The sequence below is a fragment of the Sciurus vulgaris genome (assembly GCF_902686455.1).
Source record: "Sciurus vulgaris genome assembly, chromosome: 2".
Lineage (NCBI taxonomy): Eukaryota > Metazoa > Chordata > Mammalia > Rodentia > Sciuridae > Sciurus > Sciurus vulgaris.
In genome coordinates, this window is record NC_136462.1 from 76,837,752 (window position 1) to 76,865,487 (window position 27,736).

The 27,736-nt window shown below is 43.3% G+C and overlaps 2 protein-coding genes, 1 long non-coding RNA gene and 1 pseudogene across 4 annotated transcripts in view; 3 read left to right on the top strand and 1 right to left on the bottom strand.

Moving 5' to 3' along the window:
- Window positions 1-27,736, bottom strand: part of LOC306654064 — a 449,736-nt gene that overhangs the window by 326,259 nt on the left and 95,741 nt on the right. The window lies entirely within an intron of this gene.
- Window positions 1-27,736, top strand: part of LOC306653644 (uncharacterized protein) — a 48,319-nt gene that overhangs the window by 12,371 nt on the left and 8,212 nt on the right. The window contains exons 6-7 of the mRNA XM_079126653.1: window positions 12,710-12,857; window positions 13,714-13,906. Of these exons, the coding sequence (XP_078982779.1) occupies window positions 12,710-12,857; window positions 13,714-13,906 (341 nt within the window). The remainder of the gene's footprint in view (window positions 1-12,709; window positions 12,858-13,713; window positions 13,907-27,736) is intronic.
- Window positions 3,710-7,214, top strand: LOC306654060 (granzyme B-like). Its single transcript, XM_079127284.1, has 5 exons — window positions 3,710-3,835; window positions 5,428-5,575; window positions 6,003-6,135; window positions 6,322-6,579; window positions 6,962-7,214. Exons 1-5 carry the CDS (start codon window positions 3,745-3,747, stop codon window positions 7,121-7,123), a joined length of 792 nt encoding a protein of 263 aa, XP_078983410.1. The 5' UTR covers window positions 3,710-3,744; the 3' UTR covers window positions 7,124-7,214.
- On the top strand, window positions 25,071-25,335 carry LOC306654062 (mitochondrial import receptor subunit TOM6 homolog; annotated as a pseudogene). The gene has a single exon. The product of its transcript is annotated as a mitochondrial import receptor subunit TOM6 homolog (transcript).

Consider the following 27,736-nt stretch of genomic DNA (forward strand, 5'->3'; position numbering starts at 1 on the left):
GCTGATGACATGATTATATATTTAGAGGAACCTGGAAATTCCACCAGAAAACTCTTAGAACTCATAAGTGAATTCAGTAAAGTAGCAGGTTACAAGATCAATGCCCATAAATCCAACGCATTTTTATACATAAGTGATGAATCTTCAGAAAGAGAAATTAGGAAAACTACCCCATTCAAAATAGCCTCTAAAAAAATAAAATACTTGGGAATCAATCTCACAAAAGAGGTGAAAGACCTCTACAATGAGAACTATACAACACTAAAGAAAGAAATTAAAGAACACCTTAGAAGATGGAAAGATCTTCCATGTTCTTGGATAGGAAGAATTAATATTGTCAAAATGGCCATACTACCAAAAGTGCTATACAAATTCAATGCAATTCCAATTAAAATCCCAATGACGTACCTTACAGAAATAGAGCAAGCAATTATGAAATTCATCTGGAAGAATAAGAAACCCAGAATAGCTAAAGCAATCCTTAGCAGGAAGAGTGAAACGGGGTATTGCAATACCAGATCTTCAACTCTACTACAAAGCAATAGTAACAAAAACAGCATGGTATTGGTACCAAAATAGAAAGGTAGATCAATGGTACAGAATAGAGGACATGGACACAAACCCAAATAAATACAATTTTCTCATACTAGACAAAGGTGCCAAAAATATGCAATGGAGAAAAGATAGCCTCTTCAACAAATGGTGCTGGGAGAATTGGAAATCCATATGCAACAGAATGAAACTAAACCCATATCTCTCACCATGCACAAAACTAAACTCAAAATGGATTAAGGACCTCGGAATCAGACCAGAGACCCTGCAGATTATAGAAGAAAAAGTAGGTCCAAATCTTCACCTTGTTGGTCTAGGATCAGACTTCCTTAACAGGACTCCCATAGCACTAGAAATAAAAGCTAGAATCAACCACTGGGATAGATTCAAACTAAAAAGCTTTCTCTCAGCAAAGGAAACTATCAGCAATGCGAAGAAGAGCCTACAGAGTGGGAGAATGTCTTTGCCAATCATACTTCAGATAGAGCACTAATCTCCAGAATCTATAAAGAACTCAAAAAACTCTACTCCAAGAATTCAAATAATCCAGTTGACAAATGGGCTAAGGAAATGAATAGACACTTCACAGAAGAAGATCTACAAGCAATCAACAAACATATGGAAAAATGTTCAACATCTCTAGTAATAAGAGAAATGCAAATCCAAACCACCCTAAGATTCCATCTCACCCCAATTAGAATGGCGATTATCAAGAATACGAGCAACAACAGATGTTGGCGAGGATGTGGGGAGAAAGGTACACTCATACATTGCTGGTGGGGCTGCAAATTAGTGTAGCCACTCTGGAAAGCAGTGTGGAGATTCCTTAGAAAACCTGGAATGGACCCTCCATTTGACCCAGCTATCCCACTCCTTGGCCTATACCCAAAGGACTTAAAATCAGCATACTACAGAGATACAGCCACATCAATGTTCATAGCTGCTCAATTCACAATAGCCAGACTGTGGAACCAACCTAGATGCCCTTCAATTGATGAGTGGATAAAGAAATTGTGGTATATATATACAATGGAATATTACTCAGCCATAAAAAATGATAAAATGATGGCATTTGCAGGCAAATGGATGAAATTGGAGAATATCATGCTAAGTGAGATAAGCCAATCTCAAGAAGCCAAAGGACGAATGATATCGCTAATAAGTGGAGGATGACACATAATGGGGGGGAGGGAAGGGTTAGTGTTAGGGTTAGAGTTAGGGTTAGGGAGGGGGGCAAGTATGGAGGAAGGAAGTACTGTATAGAGGGTAAAGAGGGGTGGGAGGGTTGGGGGAAGGGAAAAAATAACAGAATGAATCAAACAACATTACTCTATGTAAATTTATGATGACACAAATGTACGCCTTTGCGCCATGTACAAACAGAGAAACAACATGTATCCCATTTGTTTACAATAAAAAAAAAATAACAAATTGAAGAAAAAAAACAAATTGAGCAAAAATATAGCACTTATGTTTACTCTGAAATTGTTTTTGTTTTTAGAAGCCTATTCTTTCATGGGAAGTCACAGGTAAATGCTTAGAGCATTTGAATACACATACATACACATATGCATATACATATACATATATAGAGAACATATATAAGCTCTAGATTATTATTTACAACCTATTTTAATGCACCACGTCACTTTCATTGAAATAGTCACAGAACTGAAAACTGGAGACTTAATGGTTTAAGAAAGGAAATTCTGCAACTCACCAAGCCCCACTCTCCCGTCCCTCCTTTCCTCCAGGCCCACTGGAAGTTGAATCCCAGCACAACCAGAGAGAAAACTGCAAGGTGGTCCCTGGAGGACATATAAACAAAGGAATGCACCTTCTGCTCATGTGTTTAGGGAATATGTGTTGGTATAATCTTTTTTCCTAGCCCAAGACCATACTGCTGCCACCACCAATCTTGGTTCAGCTACAGAACGTACAGGATTTTTTTTTTCTGTATTGTATTCCACACAACACTATTCTTTACCAACCAAGAAGCAGCTGGACTGAGAAAATTGTGAAATGAACCAATGAAGGTAATAATGACAGCTGAGAGACCACCACCTGCAAGATTGGAATGCTGTACTCCAGGAGGTAGTATGTTGTTTAAGCCATCAGTAAAGACATGGTGTTTCCCCATAGCTAGAATACATGGTTCCAGAAACAAAGGGGTGCTAGGAAGAGTTGACCCTTTTACCATCACGTGTAATGGCTCACACTCAAGCGTTTTTGTTTCGATCTCCACAATATTGGTCTTCGCTGGCCTAGGTCTTAATTCCTGAGATATAAATCAACTGTCAAATAAGTGAGTTCCCATGGTACCTGGGTGATTGGGACAGATTTCCAAGGCAAAGAGCATTCCAAATTAATGAGGTCAACAAAAGATGACCTGCAGCACAAGGAGGAAAAACCACGAAGACTCTTCAAGAATTAGGGTTGGAGTCACCACATCAGGTGAAGAATCCTACCAGGGAGGATATCTGAGGTAAGAGTCTCCTGCACAGCTTCTCAGAGATCATATAATGCCCCTTCTTATAATGGCTTCCCAGCCTCCTTGGCCATGGACCCTAAAACCTCTTATTAGTTCCCTAGAGAGAGAGAGAGAAGTCCTAGAATTACCAGGCTCCATGCTGCCACAGTTGAACTGGCACCTACCTATTAGTGGTTTTCCCCATTTCATTGTGATTTTGAACCACTGAGTTCTCGGGCAACTGAGGCACATGGTCTCAGCATGGCTCCCACCCCATCTGTAATCCCTATAATCACGGCTGCACCATCGAATCTATTCACTAATGTTTTTGTTATCTCTGCCACAGCCAAAGAATCTCATCTTCAATATCTCTGAGTCTTACATAGAAAAAGGTTTCAACAAATGATCATCCTGAAGGTCTAATGAAAGCAAAGGAAATGATTATTTTCCTGTAGTTATCATAATGAGATGCAGATTCCTGTGGCCCAGGACTCACTACTGGCCAGTGTGACACTTCTAGCACCCCAACTTATGACCATGGGTTCCAGGTTCCTGCTTCTGTGGTCAGCACTGCCTCAAGAGTGATGGGTGCTTATGTGGCTAAATTCTCACTCAGCATCAGGTGTTGATCAGACAGTGATGCAAGGCTAAGATCATCTTAGAATAAAAAGCACCCACCAGACCAGAAGAGAACACTGGGAGCTAAAAGACGAGGAGGACGCATGAAGATCTTTGACCAGAGAGGCCTTCCTGGGAAGATGCAGCCACTCCTGCTCCTGTTGTTCTTTCTTCTGTGCCCAAGGGCAGAAGCAGGTGAGTGACCATCCCCAACAACTGAAACCCAACCCCAAGCCCAGCCCAGCTCAGATGCTGCAATCCAACATCCTGGCTCAAGTGCGCCTTTAGTAACTTTCTGAACAGCAAGTCCAATCTCACCCAAAGACTGGTAGGTCTCATGCGGGATGGAAGCACACGGGAGGAGCAGGTCAGAAGGTGGTCTCTACAAAAGCCAGTGGGCACCTTCCCCTTCCCCAGCTCTACCCTTTCCATCTAGAAAGCAGGCCCTTTCACAAAGACATATGAAAAATGTTTATAAGCAGTAAAGAAGAAATAAATAATCCCCTAGAAAGGGCAGCTTACAGAAGGGGGCTGGCTTCTGTAATCAAGGTAAAGCCCACTAATTTTCTAATTCAATGTCTTAAAATCTACCCTCAATCTCCACCTGCTTCTCCAAACTTTGTCATTCTCACATTGCCCAGGAAAAAAGCCTGGGACCCATTTGATTTCAGAGCAACGGGCATCCTAGTCGCCTTAACACTTAGGTTTCCCTTGGTTCAGCCTCAGGTTTCCTCAGGTCATTTTTCAGTTATAGGTAGGTGCAGTGGCTTTGTCAGCCGCCAACTTCCCTGGTACTCATAATGTCACCGGCACTACCCCTCCAACCCTCACCCTAAGGCTAATCAGAAGCCATTCCTTCACAAAGCCAAGACCTTTACTAGGTACCTACTTGGTGTCTGGCTCCAGCAGATAAAGATCAAACACGACTCAGTATCCTGATTTTATATTCTGAAACCAGTAGGAGCTCAGTGGGATCTAGGTGGGGGGAAAGGCTAAGAAACTTCAGGAAGGATTGTCCAGGATCTGTAGGGACTTTGCTGCTTGTTCCAAACTCAAATTCTGTCTGTCATCATTAAAGTCTGAAGCAGGATTACAGAGAAGGACTGCCCTGCGCTTCTTCAGAGGGAGCATATCAGCCTTGTGGTTCACTCTTCAACCAACAATGCTGTGTAGTGAATGCTCAGGGTCCCATGTTGGTAGTTGCTGCTACTTAGACTCTGCTACTGAGGGAGATGTAGAATGGCTAGGGAAGCCAGTGCAAGATGGCAGGTGAGAAGGTCAGGGGCAGGGCCAAAACAAAGGAGCTCGGAGAGGGTCTTCTAGTGAGGTCAACTTCCTGTTTGATGAAAGTGCTTTTGGACCCAACAGGGGATCCAAGCAGACAGATACTTCTGTGTTAATGCTCCTAAGTGGGGGATCCAACAGAAAAACTAAAACAGATGTGTGAACAGAGGGGACAACAATCAATAATAGAAAAGAGAGAGTGAATAGGGGAGAAGATAAGGAAAGGAGGAAATTTCAGAGACCATAAGAAGAACAAACCAAAATTTCCCACCAGATACCAGCTCAGGGGTCCCTTCTCTGCAGAGCATTTTGTCTGTCCCTTTTGCAATACAATTGCTGCTTGCTTGCAGTTCAATTCTTGACTGAATGGGAACAAGGAACTAAGCACCCTAGATGGTAGCCCCACAGCACTCAGTCCTTTCCTTCTTGTGGTTTATCCCGGTTCCTCTTCTTCAACCTTTGGCTCCAAGCGCACCAAGGGCAGGACAGAACTTTTCTTTCAGGGAAAATCATCGGTGGTCGGGTAACTGAGCCTCATTCTCATCCCTACATGGCATATCTTCAGTTCCAGACTACAATGGGAATAAGACACTGTGGGGGTTTCCTCGTGCGTGAGGACTTTGTCCTGACAGCAGCCCACTGCTGGGGAAGGTGAGTTCTCGCCTGTGTCCAGTCCTTCTAGAGAAACCCTACAGGAAATCCTCTCCCTAAGGGCTAAAAACAAAAGAGCTCCTTGGAGGGCAGGTAAGCTTTGAGGAGAGAAGAGCAGGTCAGTGCAGGTGACTTGTCATATGGAAGGAGGCAGGTTTTGCCCTGGAGCCCAGCTTGCAAATGGGAGAAATTCAAAGTCTCACCTGGAGACATTTGAGCTCTGTGCACGGAGGAGCACACTATCTGCTCTAGGAACTGCACCCAGTCCTGGCCGCCAGGACTCAAATGAGAGATGTTCAGTCCAGAGCCTTCTTCCCATACAGTTCCTCCCAACTCCACTCTGCCCTGCTCTGGGCTAACCATTCTCCTTCAGGGAATCTGAGCCGTATCCCCTGTGACTCTACCTCCCTGTCTGCTCTTGGTACAGATCTATCAATGTCACCCTGGGGGCCCACAACATCAAGGAGAAAGAGAGGACCCAGCAGATCATTTCTGAAAGAAAAGCCATCCCCCACCCATATTTTAACAGCAAGTTATCCAATGACATCATGTTATTGCAGGTAAGGCATGTCATTCCACAGATCGTGCACACTTTAATCTTGGGGGGCTGCATCCTCATGGCCTTGTTTCCATCCCTCCTTCCCAGAATGACCACTTCACTTGTCCCAGGGCCATGAAGAAGGCAACCCCATGACTGTCTGGATTTGTGGGCTGTTGGTTGATCACAATTCCTTTTATGTCTTTAGTTGAAAAAGAAGGCCAAGCTGACTGATGAGGTAAACCTCATCAAGTTACCCTCAGGAGATTCCCAGCTTACACCAGGGATGGTGTGCACTGTGGCCGGTTGGGGACTCCTTGACTTAAACCAACACACAACGAAACTGCATGAGGTACAGCTTGAAATCCAAAAGGACAAGGAATGTCTCAACCATTTCCGAAAGTCATTCAACTCCACCATCCAGATTTGTGTGGGGAACCCAAAAGAGAAGAATAATTCATTTCTGGTGAGCTCACCCTCCCTGACCATCCCTGCCTTGGGCACAGCAGAGCTTTGAGGAGATCCATGGCAAAGGAAACTAGTCACACCCCTATGTACTCAGCCTTTCACCAATTCAGTCTCTTGTCCTGGGGTTGGGGGCATGCACTGGAGACTGACTGCCCATTGGTCACTTCATGGACAGAATCTTATTGGGGGAAGAGAGGCCTCACTCAACTAGAGGGAGTAGGCAGGGCCAGGCTGGAGCCCCTGGACTGAAGGAGGCAACAAGGCCTGCCCTGACCCTGATTTCACAAACATGGCCCTCTAATAGTGCCCACTAATCCCTGGGAGGGGACTGTATAGGATTTGGAGCAGACCAGTTCAGGGCTTTCTCTCTCTGCCCACAGAAAGACTCTGGAGGCCCCTTTGTGTGTAACAATGTAGCCCAGGGCATTGTGTCCTTTGGAAGTGAGTCTGGGACACCTCCAAGTGTCTACACCAGGATCTCAGTCTTTCGGCTCTGGATTAAAAAAATAATGAGATCCGTCAAACTGCAAGGACAAAACTGAGATGCCTCCAGGATTGATCTTCATCTTCTCTGCAGCATAGGCCCAAAGTACACTGGGTGGAGGAGTAGAGGGGAAAGTGCCGGGTACTTAATAAACCTTCATCTCTAGAACAGAAGTGATGGATTCCTCTTTTATTCATCAACATAACATTCTGTAAGTTTCTGACTGTATGTCCAGCAGGATTTGTTCACATTTCTGATTTGTTACTTGCTCCCCCCTCAGACACACTCCACCTTCCACCTGTAGAATACAAAATCATGCTGGGTTGATACTGACTCCAAATATACTGTCCTGATGCCAACTCCCTGCAGAAGGCTGAGTTTAAGCTTCCCAGGAAAAGAAGGACCCTCTTTAGACAAACCTCCTTCCTATAGTGCCATCTTACCTTATTTTATCCCTACCCCATGCTACTTCAGTGCCAATATGACAACACAAAAGAACACAAATTTGGAGAGGAGATCACCTAGGAAGTCTTGGGGTAGGAGGCCATTTTCCCATTCTACTAGAAATGGGTAGAATCTTTTGGAAAGAATGGTTCATGCAGGGCTCCCTCTCCAAATCAGCACAACTGGCAGCTTGGAAGCAAGGACTTTCAATGCCACCAGATGCAGCTTAAGTTTCTGTCACAGGCCTGTCTTGGGGCCAGAACCCAGTGCAGTGTCTGGTCTCCTGGCAATCCATCCTCCCACAACCCCAAATGACCTTCCATCTTAGTCTGAGTCAGCTTCTCTCCACCTCCCACTGTCCAGGATTCCTAAAATCCTGTGAGAACCTGAGCGACCTTTCTCTCCTGTGCTCACCAAAATTCTCATGCTCTGTGAATCTTGAGCATTAGCCTACCTTTTGCCCTATTCATAAAGGACAAGGAAGCAGGGAATGTTCTCAGAACTCTAGACATAGAGCTTTCACCTGGATCAAGGCCAGGTCAGTCCTCCTCAGGCCTGGGAGTCTTGCTCCTGAACTCAGGTCACTCAGCAGCCTGATCTCTTTCAGGCTCTTCCTTTTGGGCACCCCAATAGCCTGACCTCTAGGATAGAACTCCCTAATTGGTACCCTGGGCTATAATGACCATTTGTGTGAAACAACCTGCCTCTGTAGCAGGACAGAAGCAACATTCTGCCATCAACCAAACATCAGTACTGTGTGCCAGGCAATAGGGTCCCAGCAAAGCAGCTGTCATCATGGAATCTATGTGGTTTATCTGATTTGCATGTCATTTTGCTTGGGTGGCTTTCCTGGCCTGGATCTGGGTTTAAGATCCACAAGAATCACAATCATCTTCTTGTGAAGATAATAAAACTCATTTGAATTGTCCTGATGTTACATGCTACAGTTTTTGAGAGCATCATTACAGCAGACCTAAGAAGTGCTGATTAAGGGGTCTAGAGAAATAGAGGCTTTCTAGTCCTATCAATGCTTAAGAGCACTCCCTCCCAGGAGGCAAGAGGAAAGTGGTGAGAAGGACCAGAGTGTGAGCAGACCTGTCCTGATTTTGTGGCATGAAAATGAACCTTGGTACACAAACTCAGATATGAATAATATCCCACATTTTCCTGAAATCTGGGGTCTGACTTTAAGCCTGGGCCAGTGAGAAATGTAATCTTAGTTATTACTGAGTTCCAGGCACACCCACAATTGAACCAAAATGGCAGGCTTACATGTACTTGGAAAATGGAAGCTTCTCTAATCTTCAAGGCATCACTCTTAAAGTCAGACTAGATTGCTGCGTGCTGAGCCAGGCTGACAACAACACAACAACCCAGTCCCTCAGAGATCTTAGCCAGGCTGGGCACTGCAGCAGAGAGAAGCATAGGCTCTGGCAACAATCAACACTTCCTGCCCCATCACACTCTTACCTTGGGAAAAGCATCTCTCTGCAGTCATGGTCTCCTCAAAGGATTGTACCCTCATCTCTTGGCCCATCAAGTCGCTCTATGTCTTAAATTCTTTTACAGCACACAGTTTCTTTTTCTGACACAAAAATAAACTGATGCAGCAGACACACAAGAAGAACTTGGTTTTCTGCATGTAACAGAGCAAAGAGAAAAGGAAAAACCAGGTATTTCAAAAGATTACAAACAGGGCATACATGTTCAGATTAGGTGATGCATTTATTTATAGGAATATATTTTGTGGTTAGAGTGTATTAAAATAATTAGGAGGCCCAGAGTCTCCTTTAATGGGAAAAAAAAAAGCCTAAAAATGAAATGTCTGACCCAGGTAAGGTGCCCCCGACTGTAGGCAACATTGGCTAAATATCTCAACATGTTCTCTAGCTTACAGGCAGGGTTGGTTTCCTAAATCTCCATTCCTTAAATGATTTCCTTCCAAGAGCACAGTCTAGAAAGAAAGAAATAAAAAAAATAACTGTACGGTGAAAATCTGATAAATACGACCTCAACCATGTGACTGAGGTCATGGTCAACATTCATAAATCATGCTGATAGTACGCAACCTTGATATGGAGAAATGAAGATGGCATTGACCTCTGCAGTCTTCCTCCCAAACCCCATAACTCCACTCCAATTATGAGAGAAACATGAGACAGATCCCAACACAGGGACATGCTGCAAAATTCCTGACCAGCATCCCTCAAAACTCTCAATTTCATTAAAAGCAAGGAGTTTGCAAACTGTTTGAGCCAAAAGGAGTCTAATTGTAATGTGGTATCCTGGAAGGGTTCCTGGAACAGAGAAGGTAAAAACTGAAGAAATCTGAATAAACTAGGGGCCTTATTAACAATAATTAATCAATAGCAATTCATTATTGTAACGAATACCATACTAATATAAAATGTTAATAACCACAAAATTAGATGTGGAGTTTATGAGAGCTTTGCATTATCTTCACAGTGGTTCTGTAAATCTAAACTGCACTAGACAACAATTTATTAAGAAGTAAAAAATAATACAGAGAGGGGAATGCTCTCCCCTTGGAGAAGAATGTTCTCCATATATTATAAGCTAAAACTTAGAAAACTTTCCACATAGCAGAAAAATACACCAAATTTTGTATGACACTTGTCACTAGTGACTTCAATTTTTGGTTGCTTCATTTTGAAATACAGAAATAAATAGCTCATGTTGCTTACTAATATGTTTTAATACTATCGTGAATTGCTTATTATGTTTTATATTGTGACTAAATATAGCATACCAAAGAGTATATTCAATATTGCCACAACTATTCAAGGTATATGTTATAGAGAGAAAAATACACAGGTATGTATGTGTTTAATCCAAAGGGAACGGTAATCATGAAGATCTGCCTCAAATGTATGTTATAGACTATTGGATGATATTTTCTGCCATTTTTCATTATGAAGGGAAACTTATTCTCAAAACTTCCACCTGAGAAAAGACTAAAGAGAAATAAGAAGTGGTTTACTGAATGTTCGATCCTGATCAGTGTGCTCAGAAAATGGGAAAATATCCAGGTATAAAAGCAATACATATTCATCATTAAAAAAAAAAAACTAGTTAAATATGGAACATGTGAATGAGAAAAACAAAATTTGGGGACTTCCACCACCCAGAGCATCATCATTAGTGCTTAAGCCTGTCTCCTTCCAAAAGTGTTGATCAGGTACCTTGCCTTTGGTGTAATTGGACTGTTTATAGGTTTTTCAGGGACTTTTCCTTCTATCCAATCAGGTCACTTGATTTCGATAGCCTCGATATTCATTTTAATCCTCATGAATATCAAATCCAGGATTTTTGTTTAAAACTGAGATATTTATGTTCAAAGAGGAAATTCTAAATATTTAGAAAATATGAGGCTGTGGTGGTGGTGAGACAGGAATAATATTTGGGTTTTTTGGATGTGTCCAACTCCACATATTCCGAGGGCAAGTCCAGTCCTCTCTCTTCTTACCAAGCACACTTCACCAGAGGCCTGACCATCTTTTCCTCTGAGCACAAATTTTCAGTCTGTGCTAGCCAATTATCAGCGTTTCAAGGGCAGGATCCATGTCTTTCTTATCCATGTATCTAGCCTGCTAAACAATTATTCATTAGCTTATTAAAATGGAAAAAGACCCAAGAGCTGAGAAAAGAGGACGTTCATGGTTCCGTTCAGTCAGAGGAGGGTCTCATCCCTTCCAGTAGCTGCAGCCACAACCCCATCACCCTCCACCTCCTTGTTCTTCATTCTTCCTTTTCGCCTTGTGACTCAGCAGCAGAGCTGTCAATGTGGTAACAGTGTCATTCTCACCTAAACCAAACCAGAGAACCTTCACAAACCAGCTTGCACCACGACACCCCTCAAAACCAAGGAAGCACAGATCTAAGACATCTGTGAGCCCACCGAGTCCACACCTCCTTCATCCCCTCCAGGGGATGTGTCTACTCTGATCTGAACAGTTCCGACCTGGGCCGCCTTCTGGAAAGATGCTGCCACTCCTGCTCCTGTTAACCTTTCTTCTGGCCTCTGGAGCTGAGTAGGGAGACACCATCCCTATTCCAGAAACCCAAGCCCATCTCACAAAATCCCCTGTACTCCTGACTCTTCTACCAAGCATGGGTCAGGAATTTTCCTCTACCTGAACCCAGGGACTTTCTGAAGCCCAGTTTCCATCCCAAACCCAGAATAAGAAGTCTAAGGCTGGCTAGAGACTCATCCAGGATGGCAGAAGGGAGGGTATTCTTAGAATGTTTAATAGGTGTTAGCCTCTCCCTAGACTTTTTCCTCCATCACCCAGAGAATGGGTTGTCCTTAGAGAGACATTTGGCAGATGATGTAAAAATAAAAAAGATAAGTCATTCAAATCCCTCATTCCAACCCAGGAAAGGGCACCACCAGGCTGCAGTTGGGGGAGAGGTCACTGGACCTAGCTTAAGAGCCAGTTGCATTATTTAGTGCTCTCCCTCACTCCTGAAAAGCCAGGGCAACTGGTCTCAGAGGTAACAATATGTCTACATCCAACTCTTCCATAAACTCAGCTCCCTGCTAGGCCTTTGCAATTCAGTTTTAGTTGACTTCTCCACTTCTTCCTTCTGCCTTCCCAGGCCTTTAGTTGCTCCCTTTGTCTTGGGCAGTACTCTCCTCCAACATCCCACTAGTCCTGGATCCCATAAGCACTGGACAATCTGCAATCCCACCATACCCCAGTCAAAGGCTAACCAGAGGTCATTCATTCGTGCAGCTATAAATATTTACAGAGAACCCAATATGTGTTAGACCCTAGAACATGAATATTTTAGAAAATCCATGGGTAGATTAGAAGATGGCATCAATCAGGATACTAGCAGAGGCTCAGGGAACTCCAGGAGACTCACTAAGAAAGAGGGAATCAAGATACACTATCTAGTATCCCCTGGGGTTCTACCATCATGAAGATAGAACCTATCTCCATATATGTGTCAAAAGCAGGGCAGAGGACAAACAGCATCTCCCTGTCTCAGATCAAGGTTCTGAGGCTTAAGATTCAGGAAAACGTCATTTTGCCTATGAAGAGTGCTGCCTACAAAGCCCAGCAGGGCCTGGCCCTGCTGTCTACAAACACTGTAAATTCCACCCTCAATCACCAACCTCTCAGTCTTTCCTCCTGACCACAGCTGATCCCACTCACCCATTTTTTTCTTTCAGAAGAGATCATCAGGGGCCATGAAGCCAAGCCCTACCCCCACGCCTACCTGGCCTTTGTCCAGTTTCTGGATAAGGGAGGTAAGAAGAGGCACGGTGGTATCCTGGTGCAAGAGGACTTTGTGCTGATAGCTGCTCACTGCCAAGGAAGGTGAGGAGCAGCAATAAGCCCACACATCCTGGGACACTCACAGGGACCCCTGCTCTCTCCTAGACACTACAGATGGCAAGGACTCCCAGGGTTCTGGTAACACAAGTCTCTGAGAGCTCATCAAAAGCAGGACTGGGGAAATGAAATGAAAGGCTGAGAAACAGAACAGAGAAGCTTTGGGGTCAGATGGTGAAAGGTCAAAGCAACTGGCACAGTTGAGAAGACAGTGACTACATTGGACAATTAAAGCAGAGGTGGAGGTTGAAAGCATGCATTAGGACCCCAGTACAAACTTGAACAACTTCATAATTCTGAATAAAAGCAAGGGGCCCCCGGAAGTCCTACTTTAGTGTCCTTGAAAGCAGAGGGTACAGCCCCTCAGCTGGGGTCTCCTGTCCTGTTTCCCCTCACTGCAGCCCCAACCTGCCCCTACTCTATCCTGCTCTTTACAACTCCTAGCTGTATGCTCTGTGATTGACACACCCCATCTCCACTCTGATCTCTGAAGAGCACAATAAATGTCACCCTGGGGGCTCACAACATCACAAAGCAGGAGAAGACCCAGCAGGTCATCCCCATGAGAAGAGCCACCCCTCACCCAGACTACAATCCTAAATGCTTCTTCAGTGACATCATGTTACTGCAGGTAAGGCCCTGTTCCCTGCTGCTTCTGCCCTCCCTGGCTCAGGTGTTACTCCTCCCACTATGACACTGCTCCTTTGCCTCCCTTCCATCCTGGACATCATGGTGTCCAGGCCCAGAGGCCATTGCCTGAATTGGACTCTGTTACTTCTGCCCCACAGTTGAAGAGAAAGGCCAAGCAGAATCCAACTGTGTAGCCCCTCAGGCTACCCAGGGGCAAGGCCAGGATGAAGCCAGGGAATCTATACCAGCCAGGGGATGATGACCCAAATGAGCACTTTAGTGACTACGCTTCAGGAGGTGGAGCTGACCACACAGGAGGACCTGGAGTGCAAATCACTCTCTGCCATTACAATGCCATCAACATTTGTCGGGGGACCCCCAAGAAAACAGAGACCCGCTTCAAGGTGAGTTTCCAGCATTACACAGACAGAACTCAGGGAAAGAGGAATTGGAGTAGGTCTGATGTATGAGAATGCCCAAATCCTCACGCCTCCAGCCAGAGTTTGGGCTCCCTGCATTCCCCAGGAATCCAGTCATCAGTCCACTGCCTGGGTGGATCAGGAGAAGAAGGTGGCGGAAGATCAGTCATCCCAAAATGATCCTACAGAAAGGTGTGGCCTGAGTTGAGCTGGAGAGAAAACTCAGGGTCAGACCTGGAATTGAGAGAGACAACAAGGCTGACTCTGGTCCCCATCCCACACACACACCTCCCTAACAGAGACCACCCACCCCTGTGGATGCCAGGAGGCAAGGCCAGGAGGAGACCAGTTTAGTATTCCTCTCTCCCTACATGGGGATTTTGTCCAGGGCATTTCATCCTATGGACGGAAAACAAGACCCCTCCAGAACTCTTCACCAAGGTCTCCCACTTCCTGCCTTGAATAAAGAAAACCATGCAGGGCATATGACTGACCTTCCTCTGTGCCTGACTATCTTTTCTGGGGAAGAACAAGAATCCAATGCAGCAAGCAGGATTGCAATAAATGGAAATCTAGAATGAATATGCCTGAACTCATTTATCCACTGAACCTCTGTCAGTCTGCAACAGCATTGCTCCAGGCAACCCTCTGCCATAGGTTCTGGTTTTCCCTTCCTTTGTTCTCCCCCAGCTCTCCCTCCTCCCTGAACTTACTGCTGTACAGTTTCTCAAAAGTTTTTCCACCACACATTTTTCTTTTATGCTCAGCTCTACAAGGTCGGCTTCCCCACTGCACAGTTGGGCATCTGCAGCATATGTCCTCATATGCTCTATCACACACCTTTCATACTTTGCCCTCAAAAAACAATTCTTTCTAGGCCTTCTTATGATCTCTAAGTCAACCACCTTCATCAAGCTCCCAACAGTTTGGCAGAGAACAGAAGCAGGGCAATGGAAAGGGGATAATTTCAAGGACCCAGGAGATCAGGGACCATGCCATAGACACCTAGTTTCCTGTTTCCCAGGCCTTTCTCTCCAGTGCGACAGACTCCTCCCACCATCAGGGTTGTCTGCAGCTTAGAAGGCTGAAATGTCCCTCTGATGCCCCTCAGGCTCACTCAGGCCCCATTTTCCTGTCCTTCCCTGGCCCCAGTACAGAGCTCAGTCAACCTTCCTTCTCTCCAGCTGGCCTTTCCACACCAGCCCCTCTTTTCCTTCCAGGTGCTTCTGGTCACCAGCTCCTTTTCCTTCCAGCCCACCCTGATTTGAGTCAGCCTTCCTCTCATCTCCCTGAGTTCCCAGTTCTCCCTGGATTCTCCTCTATTGATTGTTCCTGCCAGATTTGGGTGGCCAACACACCCAATGCTCCCACCTCCCTGGGCAGGGCTGGTCCACCATCTTTCAGAGGCCCAGGGTTCACTTCCTGTGGAGTTATTCAGCAATCTCAGCCCTTTTGAGCCTGGTCCAGCCTGAGAACCCAGATTCCCCCTGCTGGCACCCTAGGGTTATGGCAGCCTGTGAGCCAGAGGGCCCCAGGGCTGCTGGGCTGGAAGTTATCACTTTGCCCTCCATCAGTGAGCACAGATTGATCTCTTTTGTCTTTATAATAGGCACACAATAGTCTCTGTCTTCACCTGTGGAAGCTTAGACTAATGAAAATTTTTCTCTAAATTTTCCTTCCACCAGACAGATCAGATTGGCACAAGTGGATCTGTATTTGGAATCCACAAGAAATCTCGTTTCAAAAATAATTAAATTATCTGTGTTCTATCTGTGTTGTTCATGACAGTGAACCTCAATCCACAACCCCCCACCACCACCACCAAAAATGCTACAATTCAAGTATGAGACAGTTCATTCTGACCAAGATGACCTTATTCAGAATCCTGCATCACAAAACTCCACTAGCCAGACGTGGGGCGCACGCCTGTAATACCAGCAACTCAGGAGGCTGAGGCAGGAGCATCTCAAGTTCCAGGCCAACCTCAGCAACTTAGTGGAGGCCCTAAGCAACTTAGCGAGACCCTGTCTCAAAATACAAAAGGGCTGGAGATGTTGCTCAGTGGTTAAGAACCCCTGAGTGGTTTTCAAGATGGCGGCCTAGAGGGTGGCTGCATTTCATGTTGCTCCAGGACTCAGGATTCAAAAGAGGAGATATTGAGACGCTTGGGACCAACTCAAAGCAGCCGGGTGACTCTCACCCCCTGGGGAGGCATCCCGGATGGGACGGTGGTCCCGGAACACAGGAAACTTTGTGAAGTAGAACTGCCGGCGAGACGCCCCTCCCCCCGCTGGAGCAGTGAACTCGGACAGCTGGGAGCATCGTAAAGGAGGCCACTGGGCACAGCGCTGGGACTCGGAGCAACCACTGGGGCTCCGGCGGCTGCCCAGGGGAGGAGTGGCGAGGAGAGCTGTGTGAACTCAGGACACCGAGGCCTGCCCTGAGGAGGAGGAGGAGGAGCGTGGCCACTTGGATTCGGAGTGACTGCACCAGAGCTACAGGCGGTTGCCAGAGGAGAAGCCGCACGGCGAGCAGTTTGGACTCAGAACGACGCTTCTGAATACCGGGGCCTGCCCTGAGGACGAGGAGGAGGAAGAGGAGTGCGGCCGCTTGGATTCGGGTGACTACACCAGAGCTACAGGCGGTTGCCAGAGAAGGGGCTGCGTGGCGAGCTGTTTGGACTCAGACCACTTCTGAACCCCGGGGCCTGCCCAGAGGAGTAGGAGGAGGAGGAGGAGGAGCGCGGCAGGTCGTTTGGACTCGCAGTGACTGCATTAGCGCTCCAGGTGGCTGCTCAGAGGAGAAGAAGAGTGGTGAGTTGTTTGGTCTTAAAGTGACAGCTCCTGAACACAGGGGGGCTGCCTGGAGGAGAAGCGTGGTGGGTCGCTTGGTCTTGAGTGGCCGCACCAGAGCTCCGGGCGGTTGCCCAGAGGACCCGTGCAGCGGGTCACGTGGACTCAGAGCCACTCAGAGGGACTGCTCCTGAACACCCCGGGGGTTATCTGGAGAAGGAGGAGGAACGGGGAGGGTCACTTCGACTCGGAGTGATTGATTTCCCCGGGCTACGGGTGGTTGGTGGGAGGAGGAGGCACGAAGTGAGTTTCTTGGACTCCTAGTGACCGCACCGGAATACTGGGTGGCTATCTGGAGGAAGAGGCCTGTGGCGGGTCTCTGGGACTCAGAGCGATTGTTCGGGGCCACAGGTGGCTGCTCAGAGGAGGGGCCACACAGCCAGGCGATTAGGTGTAGAGCAGGATCCCAGGATCTAGGAGGCTTCTGGGTGGAAGAGCCGCACAGAGACAGGCTTAGGGCGGAGCGAAGGTTCCAGGCCTGTGGGCAAATTCTCTGAGGAGGGGCAACCTAAGGAGATTCATCTGCGAAGGGTAAGGCTCCCAGGCCCAGGAGGTAGGGCCGGGCCCCTGGGAACTTTGCAGAGGAAGGCAGCCCAGCCCAGGCGGTAGCTGTAAATTGAGGGGAACCTCTAGGAGGGAACTGACCAGCGAGACCTCCCCACCAGGTGAGTCTTCCCTGCTGGGTGAGGTTTCCCCACAAGGACGGTAAAACCAGAGACTCAGGCCCAAACAGGCCTTGCCTCAGCCCGCAGCCTAGGTCCCCTTTGGATGACCATTGGTTAACAAGTGGAGACATCTCTGCCCACTAGCAGGGATTATACCCCACCTGAAGGCCACCACTCCTAGAGAGGCAGCTTCCTTGTGGAGCACCGCATTATCAACTTCCTCCATGACTACAGCCTACTGAAGGCTAAGGGGGGATATATATAGAAATCTTCAGGGATATTGTAAGTCAATAGAGGAAATCTGCAATATCTCAGCGGTCCACTGATACCTGAGCAATATGAGAAAACAAGGAAAGAAAATGCTGCAAACAAATCTAGATGTTACATCAATAAAACCCAATGACAGCATGGCAGAAGAAATGACAGAAAAGGAGTTCAGAATGTACATAATTAAAATGATCAGAGAAGCAAACGATGAGATGAAAGAGCAAATGCAAGCATTGAATGATCGCACCAATCGACAGTTAAAAGAGCAAATACAGGAAGCAAAAGATCATTTCAATAAAGAGTTAGAGATATTGAAAAAAAAACAAACAGAAATCCTTGACATGAAGGAAACAATAAACCAAATTAAGAACTCCATAGAAAGCATATCCAATAGGATAGAACACCTGGAAGACAGAACCTCAGACATTGAAGACAAAATATTTAACCTTGAAAACAAAGTTGAACAAACAGAGAAGATGGTAAGAAATCATGAACAGAATCTACAAGAACTATGGGATATCGTGAAAAGGCCAAATTTAAGAATTATTGGGATTGAGGAAGGTCTAGAGAAACAAGCCAAAGGAATGAACAATCTATTCAATGAAATAATATCAGAAAATTTCCCAAATCTGAAGAATGAAATGGAAAATCAAGTTCAAGAGGCTTATAGGACTCCAAATACACAAAATTACAACAGACCCACACCAAGGCACATTATAATGAAAATACCTAACATACAAAATAAAGACAGAATTTTAAAGGCTGTGAGAGAAAAGAACCAAATTACATTCAGGGGGAAACCAATACGGATATCAGCAGATTTTTCAATCCAGACCCTAAAAGCTAGAAGGGCCTGGAACAACGTTTTTCAAGCCCTGAAAGAAAATGGATGCCAACCAAGAATCTTATACCCAGCAAAACTTACCTTCAAATTTGACGATGAAATAAAATCCTTCCATGATAAACAAAAGCTAAAAGAATTTACAAAAAGAAAGCCAGCATAACAGAACATTCTCAACAAAATATTCCATGAGGAAGAGATGAAAAACAAAGAAGCAAATCAGCAAAGGGAGGAATTATCCTAAAGGAATTGTCAAATAAAGGAGGAAACAAGTTGTGTCAAACAAATAAATAAACAAAATTTTAAAAATGAACCAAATGACCAGGAAACCAAATCATTTCTCTATAATAACCCTGAATGTTAATGGCCTGAATTCATCATTCAAAAGACAGAGACTGGCAGACTGGATTAAAAAGAAAGATCCAACAATATGTTGCCTGCAAGAGACTCACCTCATAGAAAAAGATATCCATAGACTAAAGGTGAAAGGATGGGGAAAAACATACCATGCACATGGACTCAGCAAAAAAGCTGGAGTATCCATCCTCATTTCCGATAATGTGGACTTCAAGCCAAAGTTAGTCAGAAGGGATAAAGAAGGTCATTTCATACTGCTTAAGGGAAGCATAAATCAGCAAGATATAACAATCATAAACATCTATGCCCCAAACAGTGGCTCATCTATGTATGTCAAACAAATCCTTCTCAATTTCAGAAACCAAATAGACCACAACACAATAATACTAGGTGATTTTAACACGCCTCTCTCACCACTGGACAGATCTTCCAGACAAAAATTGAACAAAGAAACCATAGATCTCAGTAACACAATCAATAATTTAGACTTAACGGACATTTATAGAATATACCATCCAACCAAGAGTGAATACACTTTCTTCTCAGCAGCACATGGATCCTTCTCTAAAATAGACCATATATTATGCCACAAAGCTAATGTTAGCAAATACAAGAAGATAGAGACACTAGCATGTATTCTATCAGATCATAATGGATTGAAGTTAGAAATAAATGAAAGAGTAAAACACAGAAACTATTCCAACATCTGGAGATTAAACAATATGCTATTATATGATGAATGGATAACAGAAGATATTAGGAAGGAAATTAAAAAATTCTTAGAGGTAAATGAGAACAAAGAAACATCATATCAAAATCTCTGGGACACTATGAAAGCAGTACTTAGAGGGAAATTTATTTCATGGAGCGCATTTAATAAAAGAAGTAAAACTCAACAAATAAACGACCTAACACTACAGCTCAAAGCCCTAGAAAAAGAAGAACAGAACAGCACCAAAAGTAGTAGAAGACAGGAAATAGTTAAACTCAGAGCTGAAATCAATGAAATTGAAACAAAAGAAACAAGACAAAAAATTGACAAAATAAATAGTTGGTTCTTCGAAAAAATAAACAAAATTGATAAACCTTTAGCCACACTAACAAAGAGAAGACGAGAGAAAACCCAAATCACTAAAATTCGGAATGAACAAGGAAATATCACAACAGACAGGATGGAAATACAAAACATAATTAGAAGCTATTTTGAAAATCTATACTCCAACAAAATAGAAAATTTCGAAGACATCAACAGGTTTCTAGAGACATATGAATTGCCTAAACTGAACGAGGAGGACATAAACAATTTAAATAGACCAATTTCAAGTACTGAAATAGAAGAAGTCATCAAAAGCCTACCAACAAAGAAAAGTCCGGGACCAGATGGGTTCTCAGCCGAGTTCTACAAAACCTTTAAAGAAGAGCTCAATCCAATACTTCTCAAAGTATTCCATAAAATAGAAGAGGAGGGAACCCTCCCAAACTCATTCTATGAAGCCAATATCACACTGATACCTAAACCAGACAGAGACTCATCAAGGAAAGAAAATTTCAGACCAATATCCTTAATGAACATCGACGCAAAAATTCTCAACAAAATTTTAGCAAATCGCATACAAAAACATATTAAAAAGATAGTGCACCATGATCAAGTGGGTTTCATCCCAGGGATGCAAGGTTGGTTCAACATCAGGAAATCAATAAACGTAATTCACCATATTAATAGACTTAAAGTCAAGAATCACATGATTATTTCAATAGATGCAGAAAAAGCATTTGATAAAATACAGCACCCCTTCATGCTCAAAACACTAGAAAAAATAGGGATAGTGGGAACATTCCTTAACATTGTAAAGGCCATTTATGCTAAGCCCATGGCTAATATCATTCTAAGTGGTGAAGAACTGAAAGCATTCCCCCTAAAAACTGGAACAAGGCAGGGATGCCCTCTTTCACCACTTCTATTCAACATCGTTCTTGAGACTCTGGCCAGAGCAATTAGACAAACCAAAGAAATTAAAGGGATACGAATTGGAAAAGAAGAACTCAAACTATCCCTGTTCGCTGATGACATGATTATATATTTAGAGGAACCTGGAAATTCCACCAGAAAACTCTTAGAACTCATAAGTGATTTCAGTAAAGTAGCAGGTTACAAGATCAATGCCCATAAATCCAACGCATTTTTATACATAAGTGATGAATCTTCAGAAAGAGAAATTAGGAAAACTACCCCATTCACAATAGCCTCGAAAAAAATAAAATACTTGGGAATCAATCTCACAAAAGAGGTGAAAGACCTCTACAATGAGAACTATACAACACTAAAGAAAGAAATTAAAGAACACCTTAGAAGATGGAAAGATCTTCCATGTTCTTGGATAGGAAGAATTAATATTGTCAAAATGGCCATACTACCTAAAGTGCTATACAAATTCAATGCAATTCCAATTAAAATCTCAATGATGAACCTTACAGAAATAGAGCAAGCAATTATGAAATTCATCTGGAAGAATAAGAAACCCAGAATAGCTAAAGCAATCCTCAGCAGGAAGAGTGAAACAGGGGGTATTGCAATACCAGATCTTCAACTCTACTACAAAGCAATAGTAACAAAAACTGCATGGTATTGGTACCAAAATAGAAAGGTAGATCAATGGTACAGAATAGAGGACACGGATACAAACCCAAATAAATACAATTTTCTCATACTAGACAAAGGGGCCAAAAATATGCAATGGAGAAAAGATAGCCTCTTCAACAAATGGTGCTGGGAGAATTGGAAATCCATATGCAACAGAATGAAACTAAACCCATATCTCTCACCATGCACGAAACTAAACTCAAAATGGATTAAGGACCTTGGAATCAGACCAGAGACCCTGCAGATTATAGAAGAAAAAGTAGGTCCAAATCTTCACCTTGTTGGTCTAGGACCAGACTTCCTTAACAGGACTCCCATAGCACAAGAAATAAAAGCTAGAATCAACCACTTGGATAGATTCAAACTAAAAAGCTTTCTCTCAGCAAAGGAAACTATCAGCAATGCGAAGAAAGAGCCTACAGAGTGGGAGAATATCTTTGCCAATCATACTTCAGATAGAGCACTAATCTCCAGAATCTATAAAGAACTCAAAAAACTCTACTCCAAGAATTCAAATAATCCAGTCAACAAATGGGCTAAGGAATTGAATAGACACTTCACAGAAGAAGATCTACAAGCAATCAACAAACATATGGAAAAATGTTCAACATCTCCAGTAATAAGAGAAATGCAAATCAAAACCACCCTAAGATTCCATCTCACCCCAATTAGAATGGCGATTATCAAGAATACGAGCAACAACAGGTGTTGGCGAGGATGTGGGGAGAAAGGTACACTCATACACTGCTGGTGGGGCTGCAAATTAGTTCAGCCACTCTGGAAAGCAGTGTGGAGATTCCTTAGAAAACTTGGAATGGACCCTCCATTTGACCCAGCTATCCCACTCCTTGGCCTATACCCAAAGGACTTAAAATCTGCATACTACAGAGATACAGCCACATCAATGTTCATAGCTGCTCAATTCACAATAGCCAGACTGTGGAACCAACCTAGATGCCCTTCAATTGATGAGTGGATAAAGAAACTGTGGTATATATATACAATGGAATATTACTCAGCCATAAAGAATGATAAAATTATGGCATTTGCAGGCAAATGGATGAAATTGGAGAATATCATGCTAAGTGAGATAAGCCAATCTCAAAAAGCCAAAGGACGAATGATATCACTAATAAGTGGAGGATGACACATAATGGGGGGGAGGGAAGGGTTAGTGTTAGGGTTAGAGTTAGGGTTAGGGAGGGGGACAAGTATGGAGGAAGGAACTACTGTATAGAGGGTAAAGAGGGGTGGGAGGGGTGGGGGGAACGGAAAAAATAACAGAATGAATCAAACAACATTACTCTATGTAAATTTATGATTACACAAATGGTATGCCTTTACGCCATGTACAAACAGAGAAACAACATGTATCCCTTTTGTTTACAATTAAAAAAAAAAAAAAAAAAAAAGAACCCCTGAGTTCAATGCCTGGTACAAAAAAAAAAAAAAGAGCCACTGGTAAGTTACACGTAGACAATGAATCAAGTGAGAACAACATCAAAAAGTAAGGCTGGGCTGGGGAGATAGCTCAGTCGGTAGAGTGCTCACCTCGCAGCACACGGCCCTGGGTTCAATACCCAGCACCGAAAAAAAAAAAAAAAAAAAAAAAAGTAAGGCAACTTCATGAAAAAAATAACAAAACAAGTGCACGGATATAGAAAAGTAGGTTTGGCACACTGAAAAATAGAGGGGAAAAATGTAGGCTTAGGTTTCACATGTGGCAGTCCGTGGCCAAGTCTACCCGTGAGGATCACAACACTGGCAGCAGCACAGGTGAGCGAGGAGCTAAATGCACACACAGAAATGAGCAAGGGAATATTAGAGGGTGCAGGAGCTGGAGGCAATTCCTCACCAAAACTGCAGAGACCACAGAGAGTCAGCACAGAGTCCCAGGGTATAAACCTGAGCCAGCAGCAGAGTGTCCAAGGTTTCTACCACCAGAGCTAAGGGATGATGGTCTTGTAGGACAGTCCCGATCGTCAGTCTTCCTCTCTGTACCAGACAAAAACACTGAGCATGAGATGCATTGCGAAGAGAAAAATACTTACAATAATCATAGCACCATGCAGACTGGGCTGCTTTTGATAGTACATGTTTCTGTAAAATGATCTTCATATAAGTTTATGTTTATTTCTCTCTCTTCTTTCATTTCTAGGACTTTATCTTATGTAAGATCTGAATTGTATGTGCACATGCAAGTGTGGGTGTGTAGGGAGGTTATTCACAAAGTTGTTCATTGTGGTATTAAATTCCAAATTGGAATAAGCACTAATGTCCAAGTAGGAAAATGGTAGATCAAGGCACATTCATCTTATGCCTTATACATCTACATTATCAACTGTTATAGAAACTAGGTTGAAAACATTAATAGGCAAGTTTTCTTTTTTTTTAGATCTATTTTTTTTTATTGTAAACAAATGGGATACATGTTGTTTCTCTGTTTGTACATGGCGTAAAGGCATACCATTTGTGTCATCATAAATTTACATAGAGTAATGTTGTTTGATTCATTCTGTTATTTTTTCCCTTCCCCCACCCCTCCCACCCCTCTTTTCCCTCTATACAGTACTTCCTTCCTCCATACTTGCCCCCCTCCCTAACCCTAACTCTAACCCTAACACTAACCCTTCCCTCCCCCCCATTATGTGTCATCCTCCACTTATTAGCGATATCATTTGTCCTTTTTAAAATACTAATAAACATTTGGAAAAAAGTAAAAAGTTCATTAACTAATGTAAGCTAAAATATTCATAATTCATGCTTATCTTATTTGGAAGAATTTTCAAAAATAAAAAACAATTGGATTCAGTGTGGACATTTGGAAAATGGCATTTTCTCACCTTGTACACAAATATTCTTAAAGAGTCTGTGCACCTGTAAACCCAACTACTCCAGAAGCTGAGGTAGGAGGATGGCATGAGCCTGGGAGTTCAAGACCAGCCTAAACAACAAAGTGAGACAGTGTCTCAAAAACAAGTAAACTAAAAGGGGGCTGGAGTAGAGGTCAGTGATTGATCACCTGCCTAGCATGAACTGGACCAAGGGTTCCATTCCCAGCACAACAAAGACCCTTCTCTCTTTTTTTTTTTTTTTTTTTTTTTTTCTTTGCTGGGGATGGAAATCAGGGCCTTGTGCACGCGATGCAAGCACTCTACCAACTGAGCTATATCCCCAGCCCCAACAAAGACCCTTTAAGAAAAAAAAAAAAAAATCAAAGGCAACTTTGACCTAGGCATCAGCCACACCAAGAAAATTGAACAAGGTTATTCCTTAGAGTTTTGTTACAAAAATAAAATCTTAGGAGCAATGGCAATGTCCAGCACTATTTGAGGAACAGGTTTTTTTTAATTGCATATTATTTAAACACTGTGAAATCCTTATACATATGTTATAGAACTACATTTTGTCACATGGAAGAATGTTCACCAGGTATATTTAAGACAGAAGGGGATTGTAGGTCAGTATACACTACAATAAAACTTTTGCTGGTCTTGCAAGTGCAGTGCAGGGATGGAAAGTATTAATGGCTTCCACTGGGGTTCCTGCGAGCACTACCAGCTCAGCAAATGAAGCCCCCTAAATTCTGGATAACGCAGGAGACTGGCTCAGGGAGTCTACCACTTTGTCACCAATAGGAATGATTTCTGAAGGAATTTGATCCTGAATTTGGGACTCTTTGCAGCAGGAGTTTGGCTAGCCCAGAACTTGAGTGACATTGACCTAATGGCACCTCAGCCAGAGGTTTAGCCAAGTAGACAAATGGAATTCCTGTCCTGCATCCAAACCTTCGAAAACAGCCTACAGGGGCTGGGGAGATAGCTCAGTTGGTAGAGTGCTTGCCTTATAAGCACAGACCCTGGGTTCAATCCCCAGCACCGAAAAAAAAAAAAAAAAAAAAAAAAAAAACACAGCCTACAATCTGTGACTGGCACAAGGTATTCCCTGATGGCAGCTGAAGTTGGATTCAGAGGGCACCTTCACCTTTCCCAACTAAATACCATTCTCTGGTCAACATTCATTCTCTGCCTAAGTGTTGCCTCTGTTCTGTACATAGTTCCTAAGTTTCTGCTTAGGTGATCTTTGTTCTTGCTCCAAGGAATAATAATGGTGTTATAACAAATATTTGAAATAAAGATCACACACACACACACACACACAAAAAAAACTTTTGCTTATACATATATTTTCCTATTAGTTTTCTTTCTTCCTACATTTTTTCTAATTCTTTACAAATTTTGTGCATTATTTAAATAACTCAAAAGCCTCTTTACTAAATACACCTGGGCTTCTAAAATAATATTCACTAGCAGACTTTTAATAAAATGAGGAAAAATATTTAGGTTAAAATACAGGATTCAAAACTAAACATGTTGTGATCACCCTTATGTAAAAATACACAAAGAAAAAAATCTAGATGAAAAACATCTCTAATAACAATGGTCAGTTAGGTAGTAGGATTGAGACTGATGTATTTCTTCTTTCATGTTTTAATTTATTCAGTATTTTAAATGCTACAATTATTAAAAATAACTTAATTTAAAAAAAAATACTTCATGTCAGAAAAAGGTAGCCTTAAGTATGCTGGAACACAGGAAGACAATCATAACAGATAAACTTGAGAATTTCAGTAAATAACACAATAATTTATTTCTGGCTCACACACAGTCCAAAATGAGCATTCCTGATAAGTAGCTGTCCCCTTTTACTCTCAAGTGTCCCAGTTTGAGCAATAAATTACATGGTCAGCCCATGATTAAAGAATCCAAGCTCAGTCCCCAAAAGAGAGCTTCCCAGTTCTTCAAATTTACCTGCAACAAATCTGGAGAGGGAAGTGCCTAGATGACCAGGCACGGGAGGATGGGGTGGTCCAGGTCTGGAAGGAGCCCAAGGGATTTCCACCCACATTCCATTTGCTACAACAGTCACACAGCAACACCTAACGTCAAGTGAGGCCTGACGATGGAGTTCACCCATGTCCTTTAGAAAGAGAAAGAAATTGTCTTGCTAAACTGCCAGCTTGTCTCAACAACAGGGCTTAATAATGTTTTCCGTTTATCAGGATCATGGACTAGGGCCATTTTTTTCTTCGTATTATCTTTGTAGATAATACAAAGATGAAACTCAAAGTAGCACAAAATTGTCTTCTGGTTGATACCCTGTTTTCCCTGCAGAATTAATATTGAACTGTCGTAGTTCTACCTTCTACTTTTCCCACTACTACTATCAGAAGGGGCAAATTTCCCCATACCACTGAATAGTCTTCTAAAACACTATGCTTTGAATGGCTAAATAGCATGTCATCCCATGAATATATTATACTGCATATCGCATTGCTCTTCTCCTATTATTAAATATTTGGACTGTCCAAGCATCTCTGCAAGAGTCTAGAGGGGAAATGTCCACCTCCACCTCTTTCTCATGTTGTACCCGGGTGCCAAGGTCAGCTGCCCAGACTTAGAAGTAAGTTTTTCTGCCAGAAACCCCTGAGAACCTTGAATCTTTTTGAAAATCAGTCTCTGCCATCTCCAGGGTTTCCGGAATAATTTTTTCCTTGGAACTACTCTGACTGAAGAGTTCTATGCAGGCTCCAGTGAATTTGGTATTGCAAATCATTACTTCAGGACTCCCCAAACACAAGATTCAGCCTTGCCTTGAGCAGTTGCTCTTCCCCACAAGGACACAACACAGGCCAGGTCTTTGCAAGTAAGCGTCTGGCTTCCAGCAGTCACTTATGGTGGAAAGACAATGGCTCTGGCGTAGCCTTCTCCCAACACTGGCACTTCATGAAGCAACCCCAAGCTCATCTGTAGACACTTCCCAAGGTGCTTCCAAAATGTCCTTTGAAGAGTGACATTGAGATTGCCATGAGGATCTGGAGTGCCACAGTAGAACTCAAGTCTCCTTACAAAACCAAGAGGAACTAGAATGATTACTGACTAAAGGAGGATCAGAGGGAGAGAGGGGAATTCCATCCAGCAACAGTTGGTAACTGCCTGCCCAGAGGATCCTCATTGTTGGTGGCTTATGGGGCCCAGGGAGGAGGTGGGAAACACCTGACCTTAATGTCCCAACATCCCAGAGGAGAAAAAACTTAACTGACGGAAATGTAATAAAACAGCCAAAATTAGATGTAACCAGCTATGTATATTGTGAAACATATCAGTCTTGCTTATTCAAAAATCACATTTT